The 25127-nt window shown below is 44.0% G+C and overlaps 2 protein-coding genes across 8 annotated transcripts; one reads left to right on the forward strand and one right to left on the reverse strand.

The window, feature by feature from the left end:
- The first annotated feature begins 435 nt into the window (after positions 1-435).
- On the forward strand, positions 436-4580 carry LOC128764773 (AP-3 complex subunit mu-1-like). The gene is made up of 9 exons (XM_053874895.1): positions 436-658; positions 935-1212; positions 2106-2277; positions 2341-2478; positions 2549-2634; positions 2706-2839; positions 2934-3141; positions 3247-3391; positions 3506-4580. The coding sequence occupies exons 2-9, from the start codon at positions 940-942 to the stop codon at positions 3604-3606; spliced, it is 1257 nt and encodes a 418-aa protein (XP_053730870.1). The 5' UTR covers positions 436-658; positions 935-939; the 3' UTR covers positions 3607-4580.
- Positions 4451-23905, reverse strand: LOC128764772 (vinculin-like). Of its 7 annotated transcripts, XM_053874887.1 has the most exons (24): positions 23527-23905; positions 19552-19622; positions 18258-18408; positions 17579-17687; positions 17011-17133; positions 16462-16622; positions 15331-15421; positions 15109-15256; positions 13939-14092; positions 13672-13847; positions 13508-13606; positions 12896-13086; positions 12733-12759; positions 12261-12460; positions 12069-12197; positions 10653-10802; positions 10471-10579; positions 10106-10408; positions 9902-10026; positions 9608-9793; positions 8203-8379; positions 6889-7092; positions 6719-6823; positions 4451-5986 (listed from the first exon to the last, which is right to left on the reverse strand). In XM_053874887.1, the coding sequence occupies exons 1-24, from the start codon at positions 23692-23694 to the stop codon at positions 5840-5842; spliced, it is 3504 nt and encodes a 1167-aa protein (XP_053730862.1). In that variant the 5' UTR covers positions 23695-23905; the 3' UTR covers positions 4451-5839. The 7 variants fall into 7 exon arrangements, with proteins under 7 accessions (XP_053730862.1, XP_053730866.1, XP_053730869.1 ...); XM_053874891.1 differs by lacking the exon at positions 8203-8379 and having other exon boundaries at positions 4452-5986; XM_053874894.1 differs by lacking the exon at positions 18258-18408 and having other exon boundaries at positions 4452-5986; positions 23527-23580.
- Positions 23906-25127: the final 1222 nt, after the last annotated feature.

Below are 25127 nucleotides of genomic sequence, written 5' to 3' on the forward strand. Positions count from 1 at the left end.
TTTTACGTACGTTAACACGTATTTTACGCGGCACAATCAAATACTCCCCATTGTTTACATTGATCGTGTTATACAAATAGCTAAGACAGCGAAGCAAATACTAGTGCCAGATTGATGCATTGAAAAGTTCACGGAATGCAAGTTAATATAACCGATTCACAAATCTTTTTATCAGAGCAAACTATAATTGCATTGAATTTCGCTTTAATTTCAAGCTCCAATAAAAAAAATGTTAAATTTAGAACCATTATGATTACGGTACTAAATTCGGTTAAACTTCTTTTTTAAAAGCACTCATTATCAAATATCGAGATCTCTCTAGTATCGAACAACACGTTCTGCTAAAGCAGCATGACGAAACCTGACAGACAAAACTCGGGATAAATACAAATAATATCCTGCCCAGATAGCTGTCCTGGGATATCGCCTGATCAAAACTGTTCGGAAAGTTACTCTGAAATCCCCTTTTCCATCTTGATGGAGTTCCCTGCGTCGTCAACATAATCTGTATTATCATTTGTGTGTTTTTGAAGGGTATAGAAAACATTTTTTCCGTGAATGGTTTTGCTTCGGTGAATTTGTGTTTACGTGGGAGCTCTGCTGCACCTCTGCCATATTGACGTCCAGAATTCCTGGCAGACACAACTACACAGATCAGGTAGAACTTTTCTCTGCTTAAATCGAACCCACTATTTTATTATAAATTGCTTTTTTTTTTTAAACCGGACGTTGTGAAGTCGTCCGTATTTGTATATTGCAATGATGTGATAAATGAAAGTTTGACAATCTGACATCATAGCAGTGTTGACACTCCAGATTTGTATCAAAGCAATTCATTTTAACGTTTGTGCTGGACGCTAAACAAACAGACTGTGTTGACACGATTTAGATGTTTGCTCCTGTCAAACCCAGAATAACAATGTCATTGTTTCAGAGGAGATGATCCACAGCCTGTTTCTGATAAATAACTTTGGAGACATCTTCCTGGAGAAACACTGGAAGAGTGTCATCAACCGGAGTGTGTGTGACTACTTCTTTGAAGCCAAGGAGAAGGCGCTGGATCCAGAGAATGTTCCGCCTGTCCTCCAGACTCCTCATCACTACCTCATCACCATATACAGGGGCAAGATCTACTTCCTGTCCGTCATCCAGTCTGAAGTCCCTCCACTGTTTGTCATCGAGTTCCTGCACCGAGTAGCTGACACATTTCAGGTGTGATTTTGGGATGTATAATTGAAGAGAAGGCAGCCTGAACAGCTGTCGAGTGGTTTATGATAGCTCATCCACAGACAACCAGTTTGTCTGACATTCATACTTATGGGGAATTTAGCACCACTGGTAGAACTGTGGGTGAAGTTGTGTCCCTAGTTTGGCATTCATTTAGGAAGCAGTGTGGTTGATGAAAATGTGGATTTAGTTAGTAGTCACAGAGATTGTGTATTGCAATCACGTCAACATGACTTTTCTGGGTTAATTTAATAGACGACAGAATGTCCAAAATCTATTGAATTTGAGCTGAACTTGCATCCTGGGACTCTACGAAAAAAGAACACACTGCACCTTTGTTTCTTTTGCGTGCTGAGCATGCAGCTGCTTATTAGATTTTAAAAGAAATGTGGCATTCTGCTTTTTTTGTTTTCATGGACCTTTTGCCAGGATGAGAAGTGGAACAGAAAGAGGAAGAAACAAGCACTTCTCAATTTCACTATTGTATTAGTCAGTTTTCTGTGATGATCCTGGCCTCCCGGTGGTTAGTACCGAGCAAAAAGTGTCAGACGTTGTGTACTTCTGGAGGTCACTTTTGATAGGTGCTTACACCTATCAAAAGTGTAAGCACCTAACATAAGTGTAAGCACCTAACATGGCGAGAACATGGCGCAAGAGCTTGCAAAAGAGCGTTGCTGTGAGCAGCACGTTCTCAATTTTCCCTTCCTGTTCTATCTATATTATTTCAAATACTGTAGTGTATGTAATCACGGGGGAGCTGTTCCAATCTCTGCATCAATGGGTGAGAGGTGGAGACAAGTCCTATGGAGGATAATGCGCAGTTGAAGATGTATGTATGTATTCGGTGGAAGAGTATGAAGACATCTGTCTGTTTCCAGGATTATTTTGGAGAAACCTCTGAAAATGTCATCAAAGACAACCTTGTGACAGTGTACGAGCTGCTGGAGGACATGCTGGACAATGGCTTTCCACTGGCGACAGAGTCCAACGTCCTCAAAGAGATGATCAAACCACCCACTATCCTGCGATCGGTCGTCAATACACTCATAGGTTAACAAAGCATCTACCAGATGGATCAGTATTCTCATGTCTTAACAGTCCTTTTTCTTACAGGAAGTAGCAACGTCGGGGATGTTCTACCAACAGGTCAACTGTCTAATATCCCCTGGAGGCGGACGGGTGTCAAATACACCAACAATGAGGCCTATTTTGATGTGATCGAAGAAATAGATGCGATTTTGGACAAATCAGGTTTGTTACAAACATGTTAAGATGTGAAATGTCGGTGTGCAATTTTATTCACATGATTCCTCCTGCACAGGGTCAACCGTGTTCGCAGACATACAAGGTGTCATCGAAGCATGCGTGAGACTCTCCGGGATGCCGGACTTGACCCTGTCGTTCATGGTAAAATGGACTTTTCTATGTGAGTGTGGGTGTCAAACGTAGAGCTCACCGTGGATGTCGTTTTCCCGAAGAACCCTCGACTTCTTGATGACGTGAGCTTTCACCCCTGCGTTCGGTTCAAACGCTGGGAGTCGGAGCAGGTTCTGTCTTTCATTCCACCGGATGGGAACTTCACTCTAATGACGTATCATGTCAACTCTCAGAAGTAAGCAGGAGGACATTTTGTGTGAACATGTGTGTGAACTACCGCAGAACAACAAAGGATCAACAATAACATTTTACAACTTGCACTTCCTCAGTCTGGTCGCCATTCCCGTCTACGTGAAGCAGAACATCAACTTCTTTGACACAGGAAACTGTGGACGCCTGGACATCACAATTGGACCAAAGCAGACCATGGGGAAGACCATTGAGGGGCTCGTGGTCACGATCCACATGCCAAAATCTGTTCTCAGCACCAACCTCACTTCCACGCAAGGAAACTACACCTATGATCTGACCACCAAGGTAAACCTGCAGAACACAGTAGGAGCCAAAATGGCTGCTTGTTTCTATAGAACCTGTAGACCACAGAAGGTGAAACATTTGGGTCTATGTGATGCCGTCTTACAGATTTTGGTTTGGGACATCGGTAAACTGAACCCACAGAAGCTTCCAAACCTGCGAGGCACTCTCAGTATGCAGGCAGGATGTCCGAAACCCGACGAAAACCCCTCACTCAACATTGACCTGAAAATCCAGCAGCTGGCTATTTCAGGTACACACTCTTTGTCCTGAATCCCACGACTCAAATGTTGTCCTCTATTTGCCTTAAATGAAATCAGTGTGTTTAAGTTTTTGCCGCCTCACCATGAGTCATTACTCTCCGCAGGTGTGAAGGTCAGTCGCCTCGACATGTTTGGAGAGAAGTACAAGCCGTTCAAAGGGGTCAAATATGTGACAAAGGCTGGAAAGTTCCAAGTCCGGACCTGAACTCACCCAAATGTTTACATGTGCCTTGTAGAGCAATTTGTTTTGTGCCGTGCGGCTCACAATATTAACAGATTTACATTATAAGTGCTATTTATTATATGGCTGCGGCATATAACCTGCGAAGGGAAAGCCTTAATAACCAACGTGACACTTTATATAGATGAATACTTCCTGATCGGCAAATTATTTCTCTTTTTTTTTAAGGATTAGCTCATAAACATGCAGTAATTTATATACTGTGTACAACAGCCTTAAGAGCAATGCCTTGCCAAATAGTGTGCCTATGTCAGCAGCATAGTGTTTTCTCACTTCTTCAGTGTCCCTTAGGCCCACTCATACTAATATGGATCCCCATTTGTAACAATACATTTTAACAGAAGCACTGAAGGAGAATAAGCCCTTTGAGCAAGACTGCCTGCCAGTCTAGTGCTGAGCCCTGACAACCTGATCCACTGTTGTCACTAAGCAGCAGGTCGTGCACAAGCTTTATGGGCACCATTCCAGCGTGTCGCATTAATATCAAAAAGGGACACCAAAATAGCACACTCTCCGTCTGCAGTCCTCGTGTTGGAGGTATACGTGGTACCCAGAGTCCCATTTCTTTCATGTGGCAGCCATTTTTGTATTTCTATATATCAATCTATAAAAGTGTGTTGTTTTTAAAAAGCCAATATACTCTTCGACTCTGCCTTTAAAATGAAGATCATTTTGCACACTTCTGCCACTATAAATGAACAATGTCTGTGACACCGCAGCACAATCAGTCGCGTTAAGTGGGAAATACTGAAGATGAACACACGTTACAGAGATGCTCTTGGTGATGTATATGGTATATACACAAATGACCAGACTTTCATGATGTCGAATGTTCACAATCACAAAACGTTTAGCAACATTAGTACAATCACTTTTTTGCAGGACTCTTAACTGCCTCTACAACTGTTTAGTGCCATAATGTCTTATAAAAGCTTTGTAAGAGCCTGTTTGTGTCTTGTTTATTCATTACAATTCAAAATGTTGGACGTATGTTGTTAATGCAGTACGAGGAAAAGTGAAAGACACTAAGTAGAGTGAAATCCGTGAATATAATACCAAAATAAAATAGATTTTTAAAAGTTGGTCATAAATAAATATGGCCATGACTTTCTGTTATACGATTCTAGAAGTGTGGCCCTCAGCTAGAATCAGGAAACCTGGGTCACCATTAAAGGCTTTTATTCTTCCAAGGCACAGCAGATGTGTTGGCAGGACTCAAAGCTATCAGAATACATTCAGCGTGAGACACATTGAGTAAACTCAACCCCACCACTCTCAGCAGCGGGCGAGGTGACGGCTACATGCTTCATCCAAAAATAAAATGAACAATCTGTGCTGCGCCATCATAGTAACACTCATGAATACTGCCAGAGGAAGATGAAACACACTCACACGTTCACATTTGCTCAGCTAAAATAACAAAATAGAAACCTTTATATTCTCTTGTGATGTGTAAGACTTCGGTTGACACATAGTTTTGTACATTAACCTCCAGGGTTGTGCCGTTAATCTCAAATTCATAAGTGGGAACCTCACATGAAGAACGCAGGATGTTGGATGAAACCTTAAACAGTTCAACTGTTGCTAAAATAGTGCAGAAACAAAGCACTCAAACATAGAAAAAGACATCACTCTACTTGTATTAACCTGGGTTTTTAAGAATTCCATCCTTTGGCTTTGTTGAGGAAAAAAAGTCAGGCATGAATTAAATAGCTACAGGTGTGGGTCACACGGAAACATTCCTAGCTGTGCAGCCATGAACCACTTTCAACAATCTCTGTTGTGAACTGACTTATTGCCAAAAAGTTGCAATACAAGAGAAGACCTGTTGGTTGTTCAAGTATAAACATCGCTGAGGAGCAGCAACGTCGTCTTGGGTCTCCACTTAAGAAGAGTGTCACAGTAAACACAGAGCACCAAATAAAGCCGGCCGCTGTTCATAAAACAAAGTCTTATTATATACATAATAAAAATAAGAAAATCACTAGCAAAATGATCCAACACAGAAGAAGAAATTCAGTGTGTTATTTTCTCTCTAGAAAATAGAAAAAAAAATATTCATGCAAAAAATATATACCTAGATTTTAATAAAGTCTTGAAACACAACTTACTAAAATATATTATTAATCATTACTAAAAAGTGTCTCCAGGCTCAGACGGAAGAGCTGAACCTGATTGGTACCAAATGTGGATTCGTTCACTGGTACCAGGGGGTCTTGCGCACCCAGCGGAGGGTGAATCCAGCGTCCGTGCGGATCTTGATGGAAGCGGCTTCTGCTTCTCGGACAGTTTCCTTCACCGACTGCATGAGGTTTTGGGCGTTATGGACCAACATCTCAGTGGCCTGACGAAAGGAAGAATGCACATTTTTATATTGAACTCCACGTGTTCTTGTTCTTAATAGAGTTTTAGGAGAAAATAAGCAGAAGATGAGAGATGATTTCAGCAAGGATGACTGGCAGAAACCTATTGAGGTGAGATCAAAGCAGAGTATGTGCGCATGTGTAACGCGTAAAGAAGTTATCTTTGTTGTCTCAACACACCAGATGCAAATCAAACATCTCTTGATTCCCAAATCAAACATCTCTTGATTCCTTTGACTTCATAAATTGTATATATCTCTCTCTATATATATATAGAGATATATATAATTAATTCTTATCATAAAAACATCCAAAAATATTTAAACCATTAAAATATTTGGCTTTGTTTACATGCATACATGATAATTATTGGTAGAAGAGTGAATGTTTTGGTGTACTTTTTTGAAGAATCATTTCATACCCCATTCAATATATATGTAAACTCTAGTCACAGATTCAGATTTAGCACAGAAGACGATTAATAATGATAATTGGTTTACATGTAGTATAAAAGAAACAATACATCACTCTTAATAATATGAATATGTTTCATGTTTCGTTTTGTTTTTTTCAACTCGTGAAAGAAAAAAAAATCATTTGTCTGCGGTGCATCTTCCCGACCACTGGATGTCACCAGAGAGCACTCACGCTCTTGGTCACGTGATCTCACTAACGCGCGTCTGCCTCCTGATCTCCGTGAATGTACACTTTACCTGTTCGGACTCCTCCTCGCTGATATTTGTTCTTCCCAACATGGTGGCTTTGACGGTGGAGAGGATTTTAAGCTGAGTGCTGATGGTGGGGATGCGTTCACACACCTTCCGGGAGAAACACGTTGATATCAGAATTCAGTCTGCGCCTTCACCGTGCACGTCGTCGTCACCTGCAGCAGGTTGGTCCTGATCCGCCGGTCGGTGCACTGCTTGGCCACCTCTTTGGCCAGTCTGGTCACCTCATCGGAGGCCTTGGCGATGTCCTTGGCGCACTGGATGAGGGCGCGCTTGTTTCCACTGCCTCCGCGCACCAGCCGAGACATCTCTGCCATCAGCAGCGCCATGCGCTTGGCTGCAGCGATGATGTCGTTACCCTGCGGAGAGCAAGACACAGCTGAAGTTTCCAGTCAAAACATGACGCACATTTCCACTCCTTTCGATTGGTATAAAAACTGACCAGTTAGATAGTTAATTTCAGGTTTGTGCACTGATATTTATTGTCACTTTCCATAGCCTTAATATTGGTATTTCTAGTGCTATGTCTCTATCAAATTTGTATTTTTAAGAACTATATTTCGTCTATTGTACTCATTTATATTTTTCTATTCTCCTAGACTATATAATATTATTTTGAAACTACATAATTTTGTAGTTACTCATATATTAATATTTGGTATGTTGTTGTCAATTAATTCATTAAAAATATGTAGAATTTCCCCCTTTTTTGGGGCATGTATTCTGTTACGTGCACAAATTTAAGTCAACTTTGTGTCTTGTTTTGTTTTATTGACTTATTTACTTTTTTTCATGTATTGTTTTTTCTTATTTTTAATAATAATCTGCAGGAAGGGATATCAGTCTATTGTAAAGACATCTCAAAACCATTGTAATTCTATAAATAGTGGAATAAAAGTCAACCTAATAATGATGAAACTATTTCTTTCATAGTTATCAAAAATAAAACATATGTTGTTATTCGGTGCCTGTGATGACTCCTCACACATGAAGTCGGTGCTGAGATGCAAAAAAACAAGTGTCACAGAAACACAACAAGCATGTTCAGCAGTTGCATGCACACGTGTCGGCTCCTCTCCGACCATCACAAAAACAGCGTGACATTTACGCTTGGAGACGAACAGCGTGAGGTTAGTGCGCGTGAGGAGGTGGACGGCAGACGACGCTCCGTGAGCAGACACTGGTGAACACTGCAGGCAAAATGCATCACCCAGACGTATTTGGAAACTGTCATCCTTGGCTTCACAGACTGAGATGAAGCGTCAAGAACTGTTACAACGGATCATGAGTGTGAAGGCCGAGTCTTTGTCTCGTTGCAACAAACACTCCTTAAAAATACCTGTGAGGCGATAACCGAGAAGCAGCAGCCACAGCTGGTTGATGGTAGTCACGGATGCAGTGTTATCAGTGAGGCTACAGTGTTTGTGTACGAGATCTGAGGCGGCCCTTGTTCATGTTTGTGCGCAGACCTTGCTGGACCACTTGCGCGCCTCCTGGTGGAGAGACTGGGCTGCTGCCAGAATGGGTTGATTGACAGGCTGGTTGGACGGCATCATCAGCAGCTCTGGCTCATAGTCATCCTCACCATCAGTAAACTCATCGTCATCATCTACCTCCCTCTCCTCTACTGCCTCCTCATCCTCAGGCTGGACGGGGCAGGGAGGGGAGGTTTGGTGGTTGCCGGGAAGGAAAGGGGGGGAGGAAGAGGAGGGGGGCGGGAGAAGAGGGGAGGAGAAAGCCAGGGGGGCAGGAGGGAAGGAGGCATTTAGTACAGTATGAGGCTGCAGATGGTAGAACATAGGACAGGAGACTAACAGGAGGCAACTAAAACAAGCCAGGAGATGAAGCGGGGAGAGATGGTTCGGTGGAAGGTGGACAGGAAAAGAGGTGGCCCCAAGCTGCTACTGTCAAAAAAACCTGACTGCTCCGCTCTAAACAACCACACCTGGAGCCCTGAAGACTCAAGCAATGCTCTTATGAACGTGAGAGCGACACCCATTCCTCCTCATGAAACCACATACACTGATAACTATGTGCACTAACAGACATGTGCACAGTCCAAGACATACACTTTCTATTCATCCAGTTCTGCTAGAGCAGGCGGAATGGACACCCTGGAAAGGACTCCGGCAGAGGGTGCAACTCACGCATTCCACCTTTAGTAAGTGCAATTTAAGGTAAAACAAGAGTGTAAGTATGGGGTAGCTGTCTTGATGGAATTGGCTTGTGGAAGAGTCCAATTCATTGTGAGTGTGTTATTTCATACACAATCGAATAACAGTAATAAATAATCTTTCATGTGACAATGGCAATATACTGTGGCTCCACCAATGTTATAAAGATTTTCCCATTCATTCCTTGCTACTGGCCCCTTCTTGGTGTGTTTTACAGGTGCTATGCGATGCTGCTGCCACCTGCTGTTCGTTTCAGCTCATTGCACGCAGAACATTTTTAACACAAATTATGTAGAAAAATACAAGTGGGGCATTGATATTGGGTGTGGATGGAAGGAGGTTTGTGTCAACACATTTCTAGCGCTTGCTCCAAGTCCGCTCTACTGCTACGCTCTCGCTTCGCATCCCGCAGTGCAACTTCGACCACCTGAAAACAACTGCAAGAATCCAACCCAGAGACTTTCTATTCCACAGTCAGTCATAAACCCCTCGTGCATGCATAACACGGACTGACACAAATCTGACCAGATGACAGTTTCAAGTTTCCATCTGAAATTGGAATCAGGCAGCGATGTCCACATTTCAGGAAAGTCAGGCTTCCACAGAATATGAGCATTCGTTCAAGAAGACATGAGATGTATCGTAACGCGGCAGAACACATGGTGCTGACTTCGGGGTGGACCTGAGACCTGCCACTTACTTTGCTGGACCACTTTCGAGCTTCATCGTGCAGCTGTCGCGCTGCCACCATCATGGGCTCGCTGACCACTTCGCCGGCCTTCTGCTCTGGGAATTCTTCATCCTTTTCCTCTGGAGGTGGAGGTCGGGGAGGAGGAACCTCTCCCTCTGGCAGAGGGGGCTTCGGTGGGGCTTGTTCATCACTGACCTGAACGAAATAACATCAACACTGAGTCCATGATCTAAAGGAGATAACTCTTCTTCTGTGATTTTTTTTTTGTTTATCTCAATACTATGTTCAATGAAGAGTCCTCACATGGAGCTGGTCCAGATCTGGAGGTGGAGGTGGGAAGTCGGGCTCCTGGGGTTGGAAGGCTTCGCGAACCTTTCCCACCGCAGCTAAAATCCTCAGGCAGGAATCCAAGTAGGCTTTCTGCAGAGCTGAAGGAGTCCGTATGAATGAGAGGATGTCAAAGATCATCAGCATGTATCTCCACCTCCACTAGGAAACTTGGGGTACCTTTATCCTGAATATTCCCGGCTACTGCTTTGGCATCCATCACCATGGGGGAGATTGTGTGTGACAAGATGTCAGAGGCATGTTTCACAGTGTCTCTGAACTTCGGATCTTCAGAATTCTCCACCTCCCTCTTTGCCACTAAAAGGACCCGGTTTGCTCTTCTAGCGATGCTGGTTGCCCCGGCAACCAGCATCTGGGGCTGAACGTTTGCCATGGCAACTCTGCACTTGTCTATGTCTTTCTTAATAGCTTCTTCTGAGGCATCTAGCAGAGACTTGGTGTCGATGGCTTCATCCACCAGACCTGCAGAAACAGAGCCACTGATCTCTCTGGATCATCTGCAACACTATAATTATATTTCCCACCAGTGAGCCTCTCCACATTGTCGATCCACTGGTTCTTCATGGTATCAAAATGTTCATAGGCAGCCCGGTTTCCTGGATTCTTCAGCAGAATTCGGGCAGCTGAGGTCACCTGCATGTGAGCGAACACACCTCCCATGAGATTTATTAGAGTCAAATGGAGCAGTTGGTGCTGGTGAAACTACCTGTGGAGTCAGCTCTCGGGAGTGTTTGACAGCAGCGTGGATCCCTTCGACTGTGCTCTTATTGGCTGATCCCACAGCAGCAGCCTTCTCTGCGGTCGCTCCCAAACGACCAGCGTGGGCCTCGAAGTTCCCAGCGCGCTCTTCAAAGACCTACATGATCGAAAAGCAGATAGCATTATGTGAAAATGTCTAGTTAAGATCACAAAATGAGAAAATATTTAATATCACTGGTCATTTGTTGCATTCTTCGTCCACACAGCTTTCCGATTTTAGATTGGTTGTTGTCCATTATTTAGCTTTTATTTAGCTTTAACTGTCAAACTTAGTTTTATCTGCCTCTTATAAGATCAGCATCTGTGATCAACTGTGAGAGTAACATATTTTACTTGTTATTTAATATTATATATTATAATATTTTCCCCTTTCTAAATATATTTATTTTCAACATTTAAATCTATGATATATAATCTTTTAACTCAAACTAGCGACCCTATTTTAACAGGGGAATGGCGAGTGTGGGAAAGAGGTGAAGAAGCGGGTGCAGGCAGAATGGAATAATTGGAGACAAGTGTCAGGTGTGATGTGTGACAAAAGGGTGTCGGCAAGGATGAAAGGGAATGTCTACAAAACGGTGGTGAGGCCAGCAATGTTGTATGATTTGGAAGCAGTGGCACTGAGGAAAAGACAGGAGGCAGAGCTGGAGGTAGCAGAGATGAAGATGCTGAGCTTCTCTCTGGGAGTGAGCAGGATGGATAGGATCAGGAAGCAGTAGATCAAGGCGACAGCACATGTCAGGTGTTTAGGAGACAAAGTCAGAGAGGCTAGATGGAGATGACTTGGACATGTACAGAGGAGAGAGAGCCACTACATTGGTAGGAAGATGTTGAGGTTGGAACTGCCAGGCAGAAGGTGGAGAGGAAGGCCAAAGAGGAGATTTATGGAGGTGTTGAAGGAGGACATGAGGTTTGTAGGTTTGAGAGAAGAGGAAGCAGAGGACAGGGTGAGATGGAGGAGGATGATCCGCTGTGGCGACTCCTGAAGGGAGAAGCCGAAAGAGATAGAAGAAGACTGTGCCTAATATTAATGGATTTTTTTATTTTAAATAATAAGGTGAAAACGTTCTTCCTTTACAACATTACGCTGATCTTCCTCATATCATCTCATACTTTTTTCAGGATTATTTCAATCAAAGTGCCATATTTTCAAGTTTATTCATTCATATTGATAATCGTCAAGCTGTGTCCACACCAGCCAAGCTTTTCTCCTCCACCCCTAGGGGGCGCCATAGACTAGACTGAATGTCGAGTGAGTTGCACAGTTTAGTGAGTTACATCAGTCGGATATTATAGAATAATGACTAGGGCTGACTGCCGAAAGATCTGACCTAGAATCAACCAGCTGCTGCTTGTTACTGACCTCCTGTCGGTTGGGGGCATCAGCAGGAGCAGTAGCTGCGACAGCCAGCAGTTTAACCGGGGTGGTGGTGTCGCTGAAAACATCTGATACTTCCTGGGTCATCACATCCTGCATGTGCTGCCTCAGATCCTACGTGAAAGGGTATAAAATACCAATGAGATATTGTTCAACTATTTCAACTGCTGGACTTACCTTCAGGCTGTCTTGCAGCTGTGCAGCAGTCGCCCGAGCATGAGGAGCCTCCGCCTCGCCCCGGCTAGCCATGTCGGCCAGAGAGGCCATGAGACCCTCCGTCCTGTCGCAGCGTCCCACCATGTCCTGGCGATAGGGACCCATCAAGCCGCCTGCCAGCCTGCGCCCTTCTCCGACCATTCCCCTGATGGCTGCCTGGCCTGGGGAACAACTTTCAGTGGTCAGATGAAGATGACATTCACAAGTAAAACAAAAGCGAGCATCCAGAGGTGAGAGTGAAGAGCCCAAAACTGTGGTGAGGATGGGGGACAACACTGTCGCACAGTGAAGGGAACCATAGATGGATCACAGTACGGATGAGGTGAAATCATTCAGAAACAATTCATGTTTAAATAACATTCTTTAGTGAGTTACATGTGTTTGAATCACATTTTTTACTTCACAAGCGAAAGCGTTGGGTGGTGCTGAGTACCTGTGTTCCACTGCAGAATCTCACACTCTGTCCTCACAGAGCAGCATGAGAGGAAATAGGAAACATGAAGCTATTTACTTACATCTTCTGTTGGCAAATGGAACTGCACTGGCGCACCACATTAGACGACCAAGCACTATAAGCAATCTGTGGCGGGACTCACCGACCCCTCTGTCGTCCACTCCCGGGTTGTTGACCCAGCGCAGGGCCTGCTCCATCTTTCCTTCCAGAGTGACCGCCGGTTTTGCAGGTCTCATGTTGGCCACAGCTTTGTTGGTTTTGGACTGCAGGTTGAGCAGCGCTGCCCCGATCTGCTTGGCCAAGGCTCGGGCCTCTGGGGTGTCACCTTTGCCTCTGAAATACACAGACGCAGCCACCATCAGATGAGCAGACTTTAAAATATGCCACTCATTACTATAAATCAGATAGTTTAAAATATATTTCCTGATATCACAGCGGTCAAGCACGTGTGGAGTCCATCCTCATAAAACTTTATCGCGCCATTAATCTGAGGAGTTTTTCTGGCATGGAAATCGAGGTTTAGATTAAACATTTGAATTATGATCATGGGCTACTTGGGTGTTCTTCCAAGGTCTGCCTTTGAACAATAAAATCAGTTTGTTACCATCTATGGTCAAAGACTTGGGCGACTATGAGTCAGAAAATATATTTTCGTCGGTGATTTGTTGACGCAACAAGAACATTCTGTTTTGCTTCCCAGTGAGCCGTCACCAATGCTGCCGCTTTCCCCACACCACTTTGACAGTTCAGTAACCTCATTGCTGCACTGACGCTTAAGGTGGACAGGCAGCAGCACAGCTTCCAGACAGGTAGCATGTGCCACGTGCTGCTGACGTGAGGTGGCAGTTTGAGCCTGGGAATAGATGACGGGTTAGGACACACCACACGCTAGCAAGCAACTGAGAGAAGCAGTCGTACTGTCTGCGCAGATCGACAAGTCTGGCGGTGAGGCCGGCGATCTCGCTGATGGAGCGAAGGATGTCGTCTCTCTCTTTGGGGTCTTCACACAGGTCAGCGATGCGTTTGGCTTCAGCAAGCAGGGCTCTGATGTTCTCCTCACCCTCAGGACCCCCGTTCGGATCAGCCAACCACGCCTGCAAAAAAAAAAAAAAAAAAAAAAAAAAGATGATTGAATGATAGGTGACATGATGGAAGATTGAGATCCTCTTTATCGTTTTGCCAGACCTGTGCTGCGTCCAGCCTCCTAGCTATAGCCTGCTTGGCGCTGATGAGCGCCTCCAGTCTGCGAGCAGCACCGTCCACTTTTCCAAATAACAAATCCAGACCCTGAGAGCATTGGCTGGCCCGCTGCACACATCCTGGGCTCGGGCCCTGACCTCTGCCGGAACCAAAAAAATATTTTGGTAACAGTACATTAGACTTATCGTACACGAGATACCGCCAAACACAATCTCCACGAGGACAATTCAGCATCTCACGATAAATTCGATAAACACGCGGCTCACTCGCTGCATTGGACCTACAGACGTGAACATGACGAGGCCGTGACAGCACACCGCGCTCTCCTGCTCAGCGGTGACAGCTGACACCGCCGAGTGACAGAGAGTGTGGTTGACTTCGGTTCACGATTGTAGTTTTAAACTTATTTTTAATACACAACCTTTGATAATGACACTGGTCGACTCTGAGTCTCTGGATCCGCATTTATTTTATGAGATGGAGTGGTCCTCATAGGTTCTCTGACGCGGTTGTCTGCGCTAGCCCCTCGGCGCAACACCATGGTAAAAACAGTTGTATATTGGCTGCGGCCATCAGTTAGGGACCATCAACAAATTATATTAGTATTAGTGAAATCTTGTATAAGCCAATGAAAAACAACCATTTTAGGAGAGAGAATTGTGTCAAGGTTTTTCATCACACAAGACAAAGGACAGTTTGTATAATGATTTAGAGAATAGAATGTGACTACATGACTCATTTATTCACATTATTTCTAATATTTCCTCAATAGCATCTAGGAAATGTGTTCAGACTGGTCCATAGTCAAAGTCAACTGTTAAGAGACATGAGCTACAGCAGACAGACGGCTCAATTTATCCCCTAAATAAAGCTGGCAGAGCAGCCTGTCAGACACGAGTGGCTTCTACCAGAGACGTGAAACGTTTAATTTCTCATCTCTACACTTGGTTAACTATTATATTTAAACATAAACAAGCTCCACTAATAAGTTTCATCATAAAACAGTTTCAAGAGAGAATGTAGTGTCCAACACATGGAATAGAATGAAAATGTATTTATCATGATAATTATGGTACAACATTTATCGCGATAACTTTTTTTCGCCCATCCCTAATCACCACTAGGTGTCCCGAGTGCCACTTCAGATGGGTCTACCTCATTCTCAGGTCCACGATTTGATCGGTTATCTGCCCTAGAGCTTTGGTGGTGGCCAGAATGTCCTTCCGCTCTCTCCCAGCGCACAACTCGCCCACCTTTCCCGCCTCGTCCAGGATCACACGCAAAGCCCCCTCGCCCTGGTCTCCTGGTGACACAGAAGCTCGACCGTAAAGCAAACATACCTAAAGTGTGTGTACTATTGAATAAACAGACTATGACCTGGTTGTCCATGCGGGTCCTTGAGCCAAGTTTTCGCCAGCCCCATCTTGGACTCAATCAAAGCAAGAGATCTCTTCAGAGCCTCCATGTCCTAAAGGGGAGAGACAGTTCAGCTGTGGTTGTCAGCCATTGTAATAAAGATGTCAAAAAAGAAACCTGCTGTTGTTTTAGTGGCGCTTTTCTCGTTTAAATTTATTTCAGTCCTGATTTTTTTGTAGCCAAGTCCAGTGTGACAAACTGCATGTTGCCAGTTTTAGTGTATATATTTTATATATCTATTAGTTATATTCCAGATTATATTCACGCAGAAAATTCCAATAATGGAGTGAACAAATATTGAATAAAACATACAAAGGAGACATTTTCTTGTGTTGTGGTGGTTTGTATCGAGGTCAGATAAAATTTCCCCACGGTTCCGCTAAGACGAACAAAAATGCTGATTTATCAACAGAGAATGTGGAACATCCACAGCAAACACACACACACAAACACCATCAGAGGTTTCAGTGTGCATAGAGACATGCAGGGTTAAACAGGTGAAACAGACTGTGTCTCTTCCAGTCGCAGAAACTGATGGGCCACATTCAATATCTGAATGGTCTAGAAGAGCGTCATGACCACCGACTGTCTGAACAACCTCACACATTACAACAGCAAAACATGACCTTTGAACACTCATCTGTGTCAGGCCTCTTGGCGAACATGTGACAAACAGATTACTAGATGAAATACATTGTGTGTCCACAGTGCATCATCATCATCATCATCCTCATCACACACAACACAATGACTGTTATATACCATGACAGGTACAGTTTAAGAGAAGGAAAAACGCATGAGAAGGTTTCCCCCTTATTTCTTCCACATACACACGCGCATGCTGGAAACTGCGGAGGAGCATAGAAACAGACTTACCTTCTACAAGGAGGAAAAGAATTGATGAAGTAGATCAACAAAGAAAAGGAAAGAAAAACCAGGGGTTATACTACCAAGTGAAAAGGAAAAATGGACAGAGAAAAAAAGAGAAAGTTTTGTGCAAGTGAATCAGATTTTGGGTGATAAGATGCGGAAGAAAGGAAGCAGTTCTAAATGTGGAAGCAGATTTCGGCCATCTGTGTTGACGGCACAAACCTTGTTAGCCCAGGCATCTTCGTCCCAAGTGGTGAGCTGCAACACTCGTATGATCTCGTGGATTTCGGCACTCATCTTCTCAAAAGTAAACTTTCTGTTCCTCTCAGCCTCTTCCACACCAACACCTCGGCTGCTTTTGGTTGCCACAAAGATCTTAATGGCTGAGGAGGTAAACAAAAAATACTTCACATTCAATCATTGTAATTACACTGCACGTACGAGTGTAATAAAACACATGACAAAAAGTCCTTCATGATGTTCCCATATACGTATAGTTGTATATCGGTTTAGCTCATGAGTTGCTCTATTGTGGAACTTATTTTTTGTCCAATTCAGGCCACCGTAGTCGGAAACCACAACGTGTGATGGAGAGCTACGTATACTACCTGGATTAAGCTGATCTTACTAAAATGAATGAGGAATTTGTTTCTTTTACAGGTAACACTGCTATCTTTTCTCGTTTTCTTCACCTGACCAGCGCGCTGCGTGTAGTCTCTGCATCACCGATGAAACTACCACCTCAATGTGCCCTTTTCAGAGCACACGCACCTGATATAAGAACAGGAAGGAGCTCTTTGATGGTGTTCATGGAGCTGATCAGCATCTGCCTGTGCTCCTGGTGCGTCAGCTCCTGCTGCCTCTCCTCAATCATCTTTGACATCTTGGTCATGCCTGTGTAAGCAGGAAACAATTCGATTACTCTGTGAAGGTTTCGAATTAACAAGTCACTGTCATGTGGACAAGGTTTAGGAGTCAACACTGTTGCTTACACCCGCCGCATCCGACCCTCTTAACTACTTTGCTGAAGGGGTACAGTAACATGGATGACCTTTTTGCCTCACCATGAACACCAGCTAGCACGAGTGGCGAGGTGACAGTTATCAATCAAGGCACCTTATGTATGTATGTCAGAGGCAGCTACATGTTTTCTTTTATGATGACAGATGCATCTCAGTAAGAGAAGACTCCACGACAGCTGCTATATGACACCATTACTAGCTAAAATAATGGTGTCATATAGCAGCTATATATATATATATACCTGTATATATATATATATATATATAAAATACATTTTATTTTCTTCACTGTTCAAAGCCACATAGTTCCCCCTGACCTGGACCGAGGTTCTTGGTATAGGTGATGAGGTCCTCCATGCTTTCCACCACCTCCGCTACAGTCAGATACTCCAGAATACCTTTACACACTCGAATTATCTTGCGAACCTTTAATGAAAACACACATAAGACAAATTACAACAATAGACAACAAACTCAATTCCTGTTTAGAGTCATTTCAGAGTTGACTGCACTGCATGAGTGAGACTGTGTGCGTTGCCTTGTGATGATTGTCTCGTGACCATGAGGACTTGCAGTAGCAAATTCAAGGCCACTGAAAAGACATAGTGGGTCCAGTGTGAGTCACAGAAGCCCTCAACCATCAGGCAAGCATAACACAACTTCACACACCGACACATAAACACGCCTCGAAGGACATTACTGTATAATACCACCTGACAACGCTGACCTTTGAACTTGAATCACTGCACAAAGCAGGGGTTTGGATTACAGTCATTGAGTTTCTTGGTGTGGTGACTGAGGAATAGACATGCGCAGGGAGATCCAAAGATATGACAGACGGAAGCTGTTTAGGCTCAGCGATTAGATCTGGCTGCATCTGTGACTCTATGAGAGACTCGCTGGAAGCTCCACAGTGAGTTCTTCTTCCTCTGTTGCTATATTAAGCTCCCTGAAAGTTCGCAGACCTCTGGAACAAACATGATCCTGACCACTTGCCTCGGCCTCGTCGAAGGTGAGCAGCAGGTCTGAGGTCCCTGAGAGAATCCCTCTGGATCCATCTATCAGGTAATCCCGAGCAGGAACTGAATATGGATCGGCCTTCAGCATCTGAGCTGCCTGGACCAGTTTCGAGGATGAGTTCTCCACCCTGGAAACACAATGTGGCATTACTGAATCAAGTTCACCAGTGCGACATGACAAATGCTTTAGGAAGTGGTTTTCATGGTCCATAAAAACCATAAAAACGCCCATTACTTTTCTCGGTTTTCATATTCTACAGAAAAACTGTGGTGTTCTTGGCATCGTGGGTGTCCCATATGGAAACCCCTCACCAGGGCAGATTTCAGACTCAACGCTTTGCTTCTCTCAGTGCAGTCGCACAGTGGTCCCACTTGCCCAGATAGCAAACGGCAATGTTCAAGACAAGAAAGCCAGAAGGGGAAGTCATTGCAGGCGCTCATATCTAGTGTCTTGATCAAGGTACAAAGAGATGGCAGAGCGATGGCAAACTACATCCATCTGTAGATCTCATTCCATCCCTCACACAGAAGACCTCAGACAAGGGTCTTGCTAACAACCCACCCATTCCCAACAAAAGACCAATGTCTATGACTCAATTCAGAGAAGAAAACTCATTTGAGCGCTGTGTTTGAGTGACCTCTTTCTCTTCAAGTGATCTGTCTTCAACCTAACAGTGATTTTACCTTGGGTAAAGTCACTGTAAACTGGACCAAATCAGATGAATGTTATGGTCTGGCTCACAGTTCGGTGTAAGAACCTGAGACTTCTTGATACACGCCTCCTTTTTATGATCCTCATTGGTCAGGGTATCGATGGCTGCTGGTACGTCTATATTTATCCGGGTTCACATTCCCGCATGCCCCCTCCTAAGCCCTGTGAGTGAAATTTATGGTCGGTGCCATGAGTGTGTGGGATTGAGCTTGACGGTGTGTAAATCTGCCTGAAATCACACCAATGAAACAGCATTAGATACAAAGAGTTTCACCAGGAAAATAACTGAGGGAAATGTAAAACCTCCCTGTCAGAAGTGTTAGAACTGCTGAGTAGTAGGCAGCACTCAGAGCTCATGTCAGCTCTCTGGAGAACAACAAACTCTCTCAGAGGTCCCACTGCTGGAGCACCCGCCCTCAACCCAGACTGAATCAGCTGAGTCAAGGGCTCAGAAGTGGCCCTTTGTTCCTCTTATTACATTACCAAAAATCCTTTTTTATTCACAACTTTTCTCTGTAGAGATCAGGGATTTAACAAGCAGAAAGAGTAGAGCGTGTACTTGATAAAGGCAGGAGGCATGTCTCTCTTCATCAGCTGGTCTTCAGTGGTCTGAACCGTCTCTTTCCCCACCTGTTTAAAAGAAAGGAATTGTGATACATTAAATATCTCCTTAGAAATAACTCTTTGAATGTGATTCAGGACATTGCACCTCCTGTTAAATAACCCCGCTGTCACATATCAAAGACGGGGTTCCACAGGGACCCATCTTTTGGACCTTCCTACTTCATTTTGGTTCAATAAAAGTAAAGAACAAACTGCACCCGCTGAGCTCTTCATCGCACTGTGGTTGGCACCAAACGATTTATTTCCTGTTGACATTTTCTTCTTCTTTGTCGTTCAGCATGTCTGACAGCAGCGGCGTCCCATGACTGAACCACAGAGCATGAAAACAGGCAAAGATCAGTGCGCCTGCAGACACAGCAGGATGACTGCTCCTTTATGCTGCAGCTCAGATTGGCAAAAATGAAGCTGGCTGACAAACAACTTCTAGACTCCCACACACACATGCAAAGACACAGACACGGTAGTGATTCAATTACTGTGAAATGATGACATCAGCCTCTTCCGGCTGCAGTCACTTAATAGACCTGGCTCCATGGTCACCACCTTCACCCACAGAAGCAACCATCAATCGCTTGAACAATTCCAAGTACAGACTATTAAAACAACATCAGAGACTCACTGTGAAGCAACTGTAACGGTTGTAAATTAGAAAGGCCTTCGTCCTGTGTCAAACAAGATCCCGGACCAGAAATGTGAAGAATCTGGCTTTACCAGTAGATCTGGCCCAAGTGAAACTCTCCACGAACGGCTGTCAACGCTGGTGCTGATAAAGTGTTTCCTGTAAACAGCAACGCTTGGGATCGATCACTCAATACATTATTAATGAAAGCGTAAGTGGTTGTGAGCATGTCTGGCCTGGAAGGACTGACAGGTTGGACAGGAAGCAGCAGACATTTAGGTCAATACATTGGAGACCTCTGCAGTTTTTCATTCTCCATTCTCAGATAAGGCTGAGCCATCAATGTATCTAGTTTCTCTCCCTGCGCAGCTCATTCAATTCAGGTGGACTTGCATTCGTGCATTTGGTAGTGCCACTGTACGTTTTGTTTAAAGGTATTTTTATTCTCTTGTGTAAGGGAAACAGAGGCCTAAACATGGTGGACATTTATTCATTTACTATTATAAAACAAGGCGTGCAAAAAAACTCTTTGGGCTATTAAGGAAACATGTCAATTATTTAAAAGCATTAAAATACACAAGGAAAAATAAATAAATGTAATATAAATGAATATTATTGCATCCAGCAAGTACAGTAAATATCCTGGAGCATAAAATATTTTAAGTTGCATAATACAACTTTGCTCCCACCCAACCCCCAGCCTCAAAACAAACAAACAAAAAAACTATATTGCCAATAAAAAAAATGACCGCAACAGTAACTCTAGAACAGCAAATATTAGTGGTGTATTGCCATTCGGACTGTCAACCAGGATATACTTAGCGATGTGCATGTGTTGGGTTTCCTTCAGGGTAGTCTGGGATTCGGTGAGCCACCAGTCAAGAAGGCAGGAGACTGCTACTGTGGGAAGTTGTGTAATCTGGATTTCTGTCTTCTCCAGTGTCTTCACACCATCCAACAGATATCAGGTGTTCACTCTCTCCTCAGTACCAGCAGCTTTGCTCAGCTTCTCACATCCACCCGTGTGTGGTTACTTCACTCAACGGTAATTCTATTTATTCCTTCCTCCCCCTCCCTGAGACATACTTTGGATCTCTGTACCCTCCTTGAGGAGCAAACACTTCACAAACATCAACGAAGCCCCAGCTCTGTCAGTCGCACGCTTCCAGCCGGCCAGTCTGTATCGCTGAATCTGCGGTCTTTTAGATCATTAGTTCAATCAGCTTCTACTCACACGCTGACTTCAGACAGCTTGAGACTGACACATCTTGCGTGTGACCTAGTTTTTCCTCACCCCCCACCCCCGCCTCCAAGCCCATCATGGACGAGGTTAACGGTGCAATTGTATCAGTGTGACTTGGGTCGAGGCGGTGACACGTTGGCGTATCCGCACCATAAGTGTTCAAATGAATAAGCTTTCTAAAATAAAGAATATGAACTCACAACACTTGAGTCGAAGGTGTCCAATGAAGTCGCATCTTGCAGCTGTCACTTTACAAGCGCTGTCCTTACATGCCTTTTGAGCCCTCTTTCAACACTTTCACTCCTCAGCTGACTGCTGTCTCATAACAGCAGAGTTGGTGGGGTTTCAAATCTTAAATAAAATAAATTTAAAAAAAGACCTTTTTCCTTCTGCTATTCTTGAGGTCACCCTTTGTGTGTTGGGACCAACATTTTCTTTATCAGTGTCCAGAGCCAGTGGCATCCCTGGGGCTGCTATTAGCCTCCTTCTGCTGGCCGTCTGGATCGCTGACAGGGCCAGATGGAGAGATGCACCCAGGAGCTATGGGGCATCAAGGAGTGATCATCGAGAGCAGCTGGATGGTTTCTCATCCACAACTGAGCAGCATCAACTGTTCAATTTGAACTGCTCAAGACGTACATTCCTAACCCTTCACACATTTCAAGTCAAGACCACAAACTAATCGTGAAAAGATCGAAGGAAATGAACTGCTGCAAGGTGACAAACGATTTCAGTTTCAATGTTCAAAGGTTCAGAAACTAGGGTGGATGAATAGCTGAAAGTGGAAGAGACTGATGGGAAATGCAGAAATAAAATGAAGAAGTTTTCAGGTTCAAGAACTCAATATAGCTGTCAACCACAAACCTTCATTCAACCTTTGAATAAACTTGTTTTCTATTTTTTCCCATGCAGCTGTAAATTTAAAATGGCTACTCAAAATGACTCAAACACAATAACACAACAGGAATTTGTTATTGTTATTGTCATGTTACTACATATAAGTATGCTACATTTATCTCCAAGAAAAAAAAAAGACAATAATAAAAGTCACGCTGTCCCCTTGTGTGTCACCCCTGAAAGAGCTAAAAATAGAACGCCGTAATTTTGTCTATATTATAAAAGTCTTCTTTCTCCTGCGGGTTTCCACTGGGTGGAAGCTGAGTTGCCCCCAACTGTGAACCAGAACTGTATTTATGTTATGGCTCCTATTGATTTTTCCAGCCACTGCCCAATAACAAGAGTCTCATGGGGTCCTCTTATTGTCTCCAGAAGTAAATGCGCTTGAAATAAATTTTTAAATTGTCATTGGATATTGCATATTATTTACCTGTCAACTGAAGTGTAAAATATCACAGATTTGTTCTTGTTAATAATAATAATAATAATAATAATAATAATAATAATAATAATAATAATAATAATAATAATAATAATAAAACCGCTACATGTACAGGTATAAATATAATCGCTAAGTAGAATCAGTGCCCACGGTATTAGAGTAGGAGAAAAGATGAAGCCTCCCATTATTATATGAAAATTGTCTTCTCGAAGAGCCCGAAGACCAGTGAAAGTAGGTTGGCACTGTTGCAAACACAGCACACATTCATTACTTTATGAGGAACTAGCTGGTCCTGGAGGAGCTCCACTCATGAACAGGGGTCAGACATAAGTACATACTCTATAATGTCTCCCAGATCTGGAGCACAACTATGAATGAAGGAAAAGGCCAGTGATCTGTGAAAGGTCAAAGCCATTGAAGTAGACACTGTTGTCCACTTGGCACAAGTGAGTGAGCAGGTTGGGCATCTGTCATGTGACTGAGGTTGTTACTGAACTCGAAACCGTCTGACTGATAATCACTCAGCAAAGTTTTGTGCTATTAATCCTGGAGGGAGAAACGTGAAACTCAAATAAGCAGCGACATGAGGAGACGGGGCTCAACTGGACCCCGGTTTAAACTACAATCGCGCTGACTGGCTTGTGATGGGCTGAAGTGGATTCGGAGAAAGCGTCTTCAATGACAGGCTTGACGCGCGGTCCAAACTCACCCGGACCAGGTTGCTGACCGCTGCCTGCACCGCAGCGACCGGCACCGTCAGATCCGGAATCGCCTTGCCGTCAACCTCCCCTTCCTCGTGCATGATGACCAGGTGGGAGATCTGCTGGGCCACCGGCTCCAGGATACTCTCGATGGTCTTGGTATGAAAGACCGGCATCGTGAAGGACTTTCACCGCAGCGAAGACAGAAAGAAAGACGGTCGCGCTCTCCTCCTCCTCCTCCTCTCCGTGTCGCTCCTCTTCTCTCAGTCCAGCAGGAGGGCGAAGCCTCGCTTCACCTCCACAGATGAGCAGCCCGGGATCGGCTGGACGACCAGACCAGGCTCGTCCGGTGGGAGCGACTCGGATCGTGACAGACGGAATCACCGCCCTCCGCCCAATCACAGCCCGCAGACGCGGCACGGCAGCGGAGTGTCGTGTGCGCGCGGTGACGCTCCTTTGCGCGCACACAAACGCCGCAAATCACAAGCGGTCTGCTATGACGTCATGCATGCCTGTGACCCCCCAAAAAGGAAAGTGTACGGTGGAAGTTCATAAGAAACGGTTCGAGTTATGAAGCTGAACCTCGATCAGATGCAGAAAAAGGGTCTCTCGCGCCGCTCTCCTGGCTCAGACTGTATGTACTGCATTGAAGCCGAAGATCAGTATTTGACACATGATCAGGTCAAGGGTTCAGGTCTACAGGCTTCGATGTCCAGGTCTATATTAAGACCCGAAATACAGCTCCCCGCTGCTGCTTATGTTCCCGAGCCTCCAGTGCTCTTTTGCAGCCTCAAAGTCTTGATAAATACAAGCTGATTTTATCCCCTTTGTTTAGTTTGTATTTACGTTTTGGGGATTTACCTTTGCTTTAAATTAAAGCGTAACGTGCGTCAACGGACATTTCCTGCCGTGTTTTGCTTTTATTTTGGTTGGTACTTTTCCTGTTTTTTTTTTTTTTTTAACTTGACTTATTATTCTGAACTTGACTCATGATAAAGCCTCGCACCTGGTACTGATTCCCAGCAGTCAACACACCTGTCAAACCCCCTGTTTGCGGCCATGGTTCTTAGTTAGTAGTTAAATATATCTGCGTTTTTCCCATGTTCGTTTCCACCATCAGCGTATTTTGTTTGTTATTTAGTCCCTCCATTCCCTCGTGCTTGAAGATGTTGCTTTCCGTTGGATTTTACGTGTCTTACTGACTGTGTGCATTCTGTGTGTTTTGGACTTTTTTCAGAATCCGAAGATTTCTGTCAGGCATGTGATTTTTTTTTTTTTTTTTAAATATTTTCCCTCTGCCATGTGATTGTGTTTCCTTGTTCTGTGTCCAGATCCAGTTGGTGTTTGACGATGCCCCCGTTTCTTTCTTTTCGCCTTCGAGTCTGCTGGTCACTGCCGGTGCACACACAGTCCCTGACACTTTTTTCGTCTCACTACCTTTACTTCCCTTGGCATCAGCTATGTCTTTAATCTCATATGTCCTTCATTTCCACCAGACACGTTCATTCTTTTATTTTGCTTTGATAGCGCTCACATCCTTCCCTTTTACTTGACTATCCCTTTAATCTTTCGTTACCTTTGATTTGCATCTCAAACTTCTTTCATCATT

This window comes from Synchiropus splendidus, chromosome 9, assembly GCF_027744825.2.
Source record: "Synchiropus splendidus isolate RoL2022-P1 chromosome 9, RoL_Sspl_1.0, whole genome shotgun sequence".
Lineage (NCBI taxonomy): Eukaryota > Metazoa > Chordata > Actinopteri > Syngnathiformes > Callionymidae > Synchiropus > Synchiropus splendidus.

Excerpts from the sequence above, each read along its gene's own strand:
- LOC128764773 (XM_053874895.1), top strand. The coding sequence starts at position 940 with ATGATCCACAGCCTGTTTCTGATAAATAACTTTGGAGACATCTTCCTG. Across the intron at positions 2,840-2,933 it reads TATCATGTCAACTCTCAGAA|TCTGGTCGCCATTCCCGTCT; the intron begins GTAAGCAGGAGG and ends GCACTTCCTCAG. Across the intron at positions 3,392-3,505 it reads CCAGCAGCTGGCTATTTCAG|GTGTGAAGGTCAGTCGCCTC; the intron begins GTACACACTCTT and ends TACTCTCCGCAG.
- LOC128764772 (XM_053874887.1), bottom strand. The coding sequence starts at position 23,694 with ATGCCGGTCTTTCATACCAAGACCATCGAGAGTATCCTGGAGCCGGTG. Across the intron at positions 16,623-17,010 it reads CCTTCCTGTTCTTATATCAG|CCATTAAGATCTTTGTGGCA; the intron begins GTGCGTGTGCTC and ends TTACCTCCTCAG. Across the intron at positions 10,580-10,652 it reads CCCGAGAGCTGACTCCACAG|GTGACCTCAGCTGCCCGAAT; the intron begins GTAGTTTCACCA and ends GCTCACATGCAG.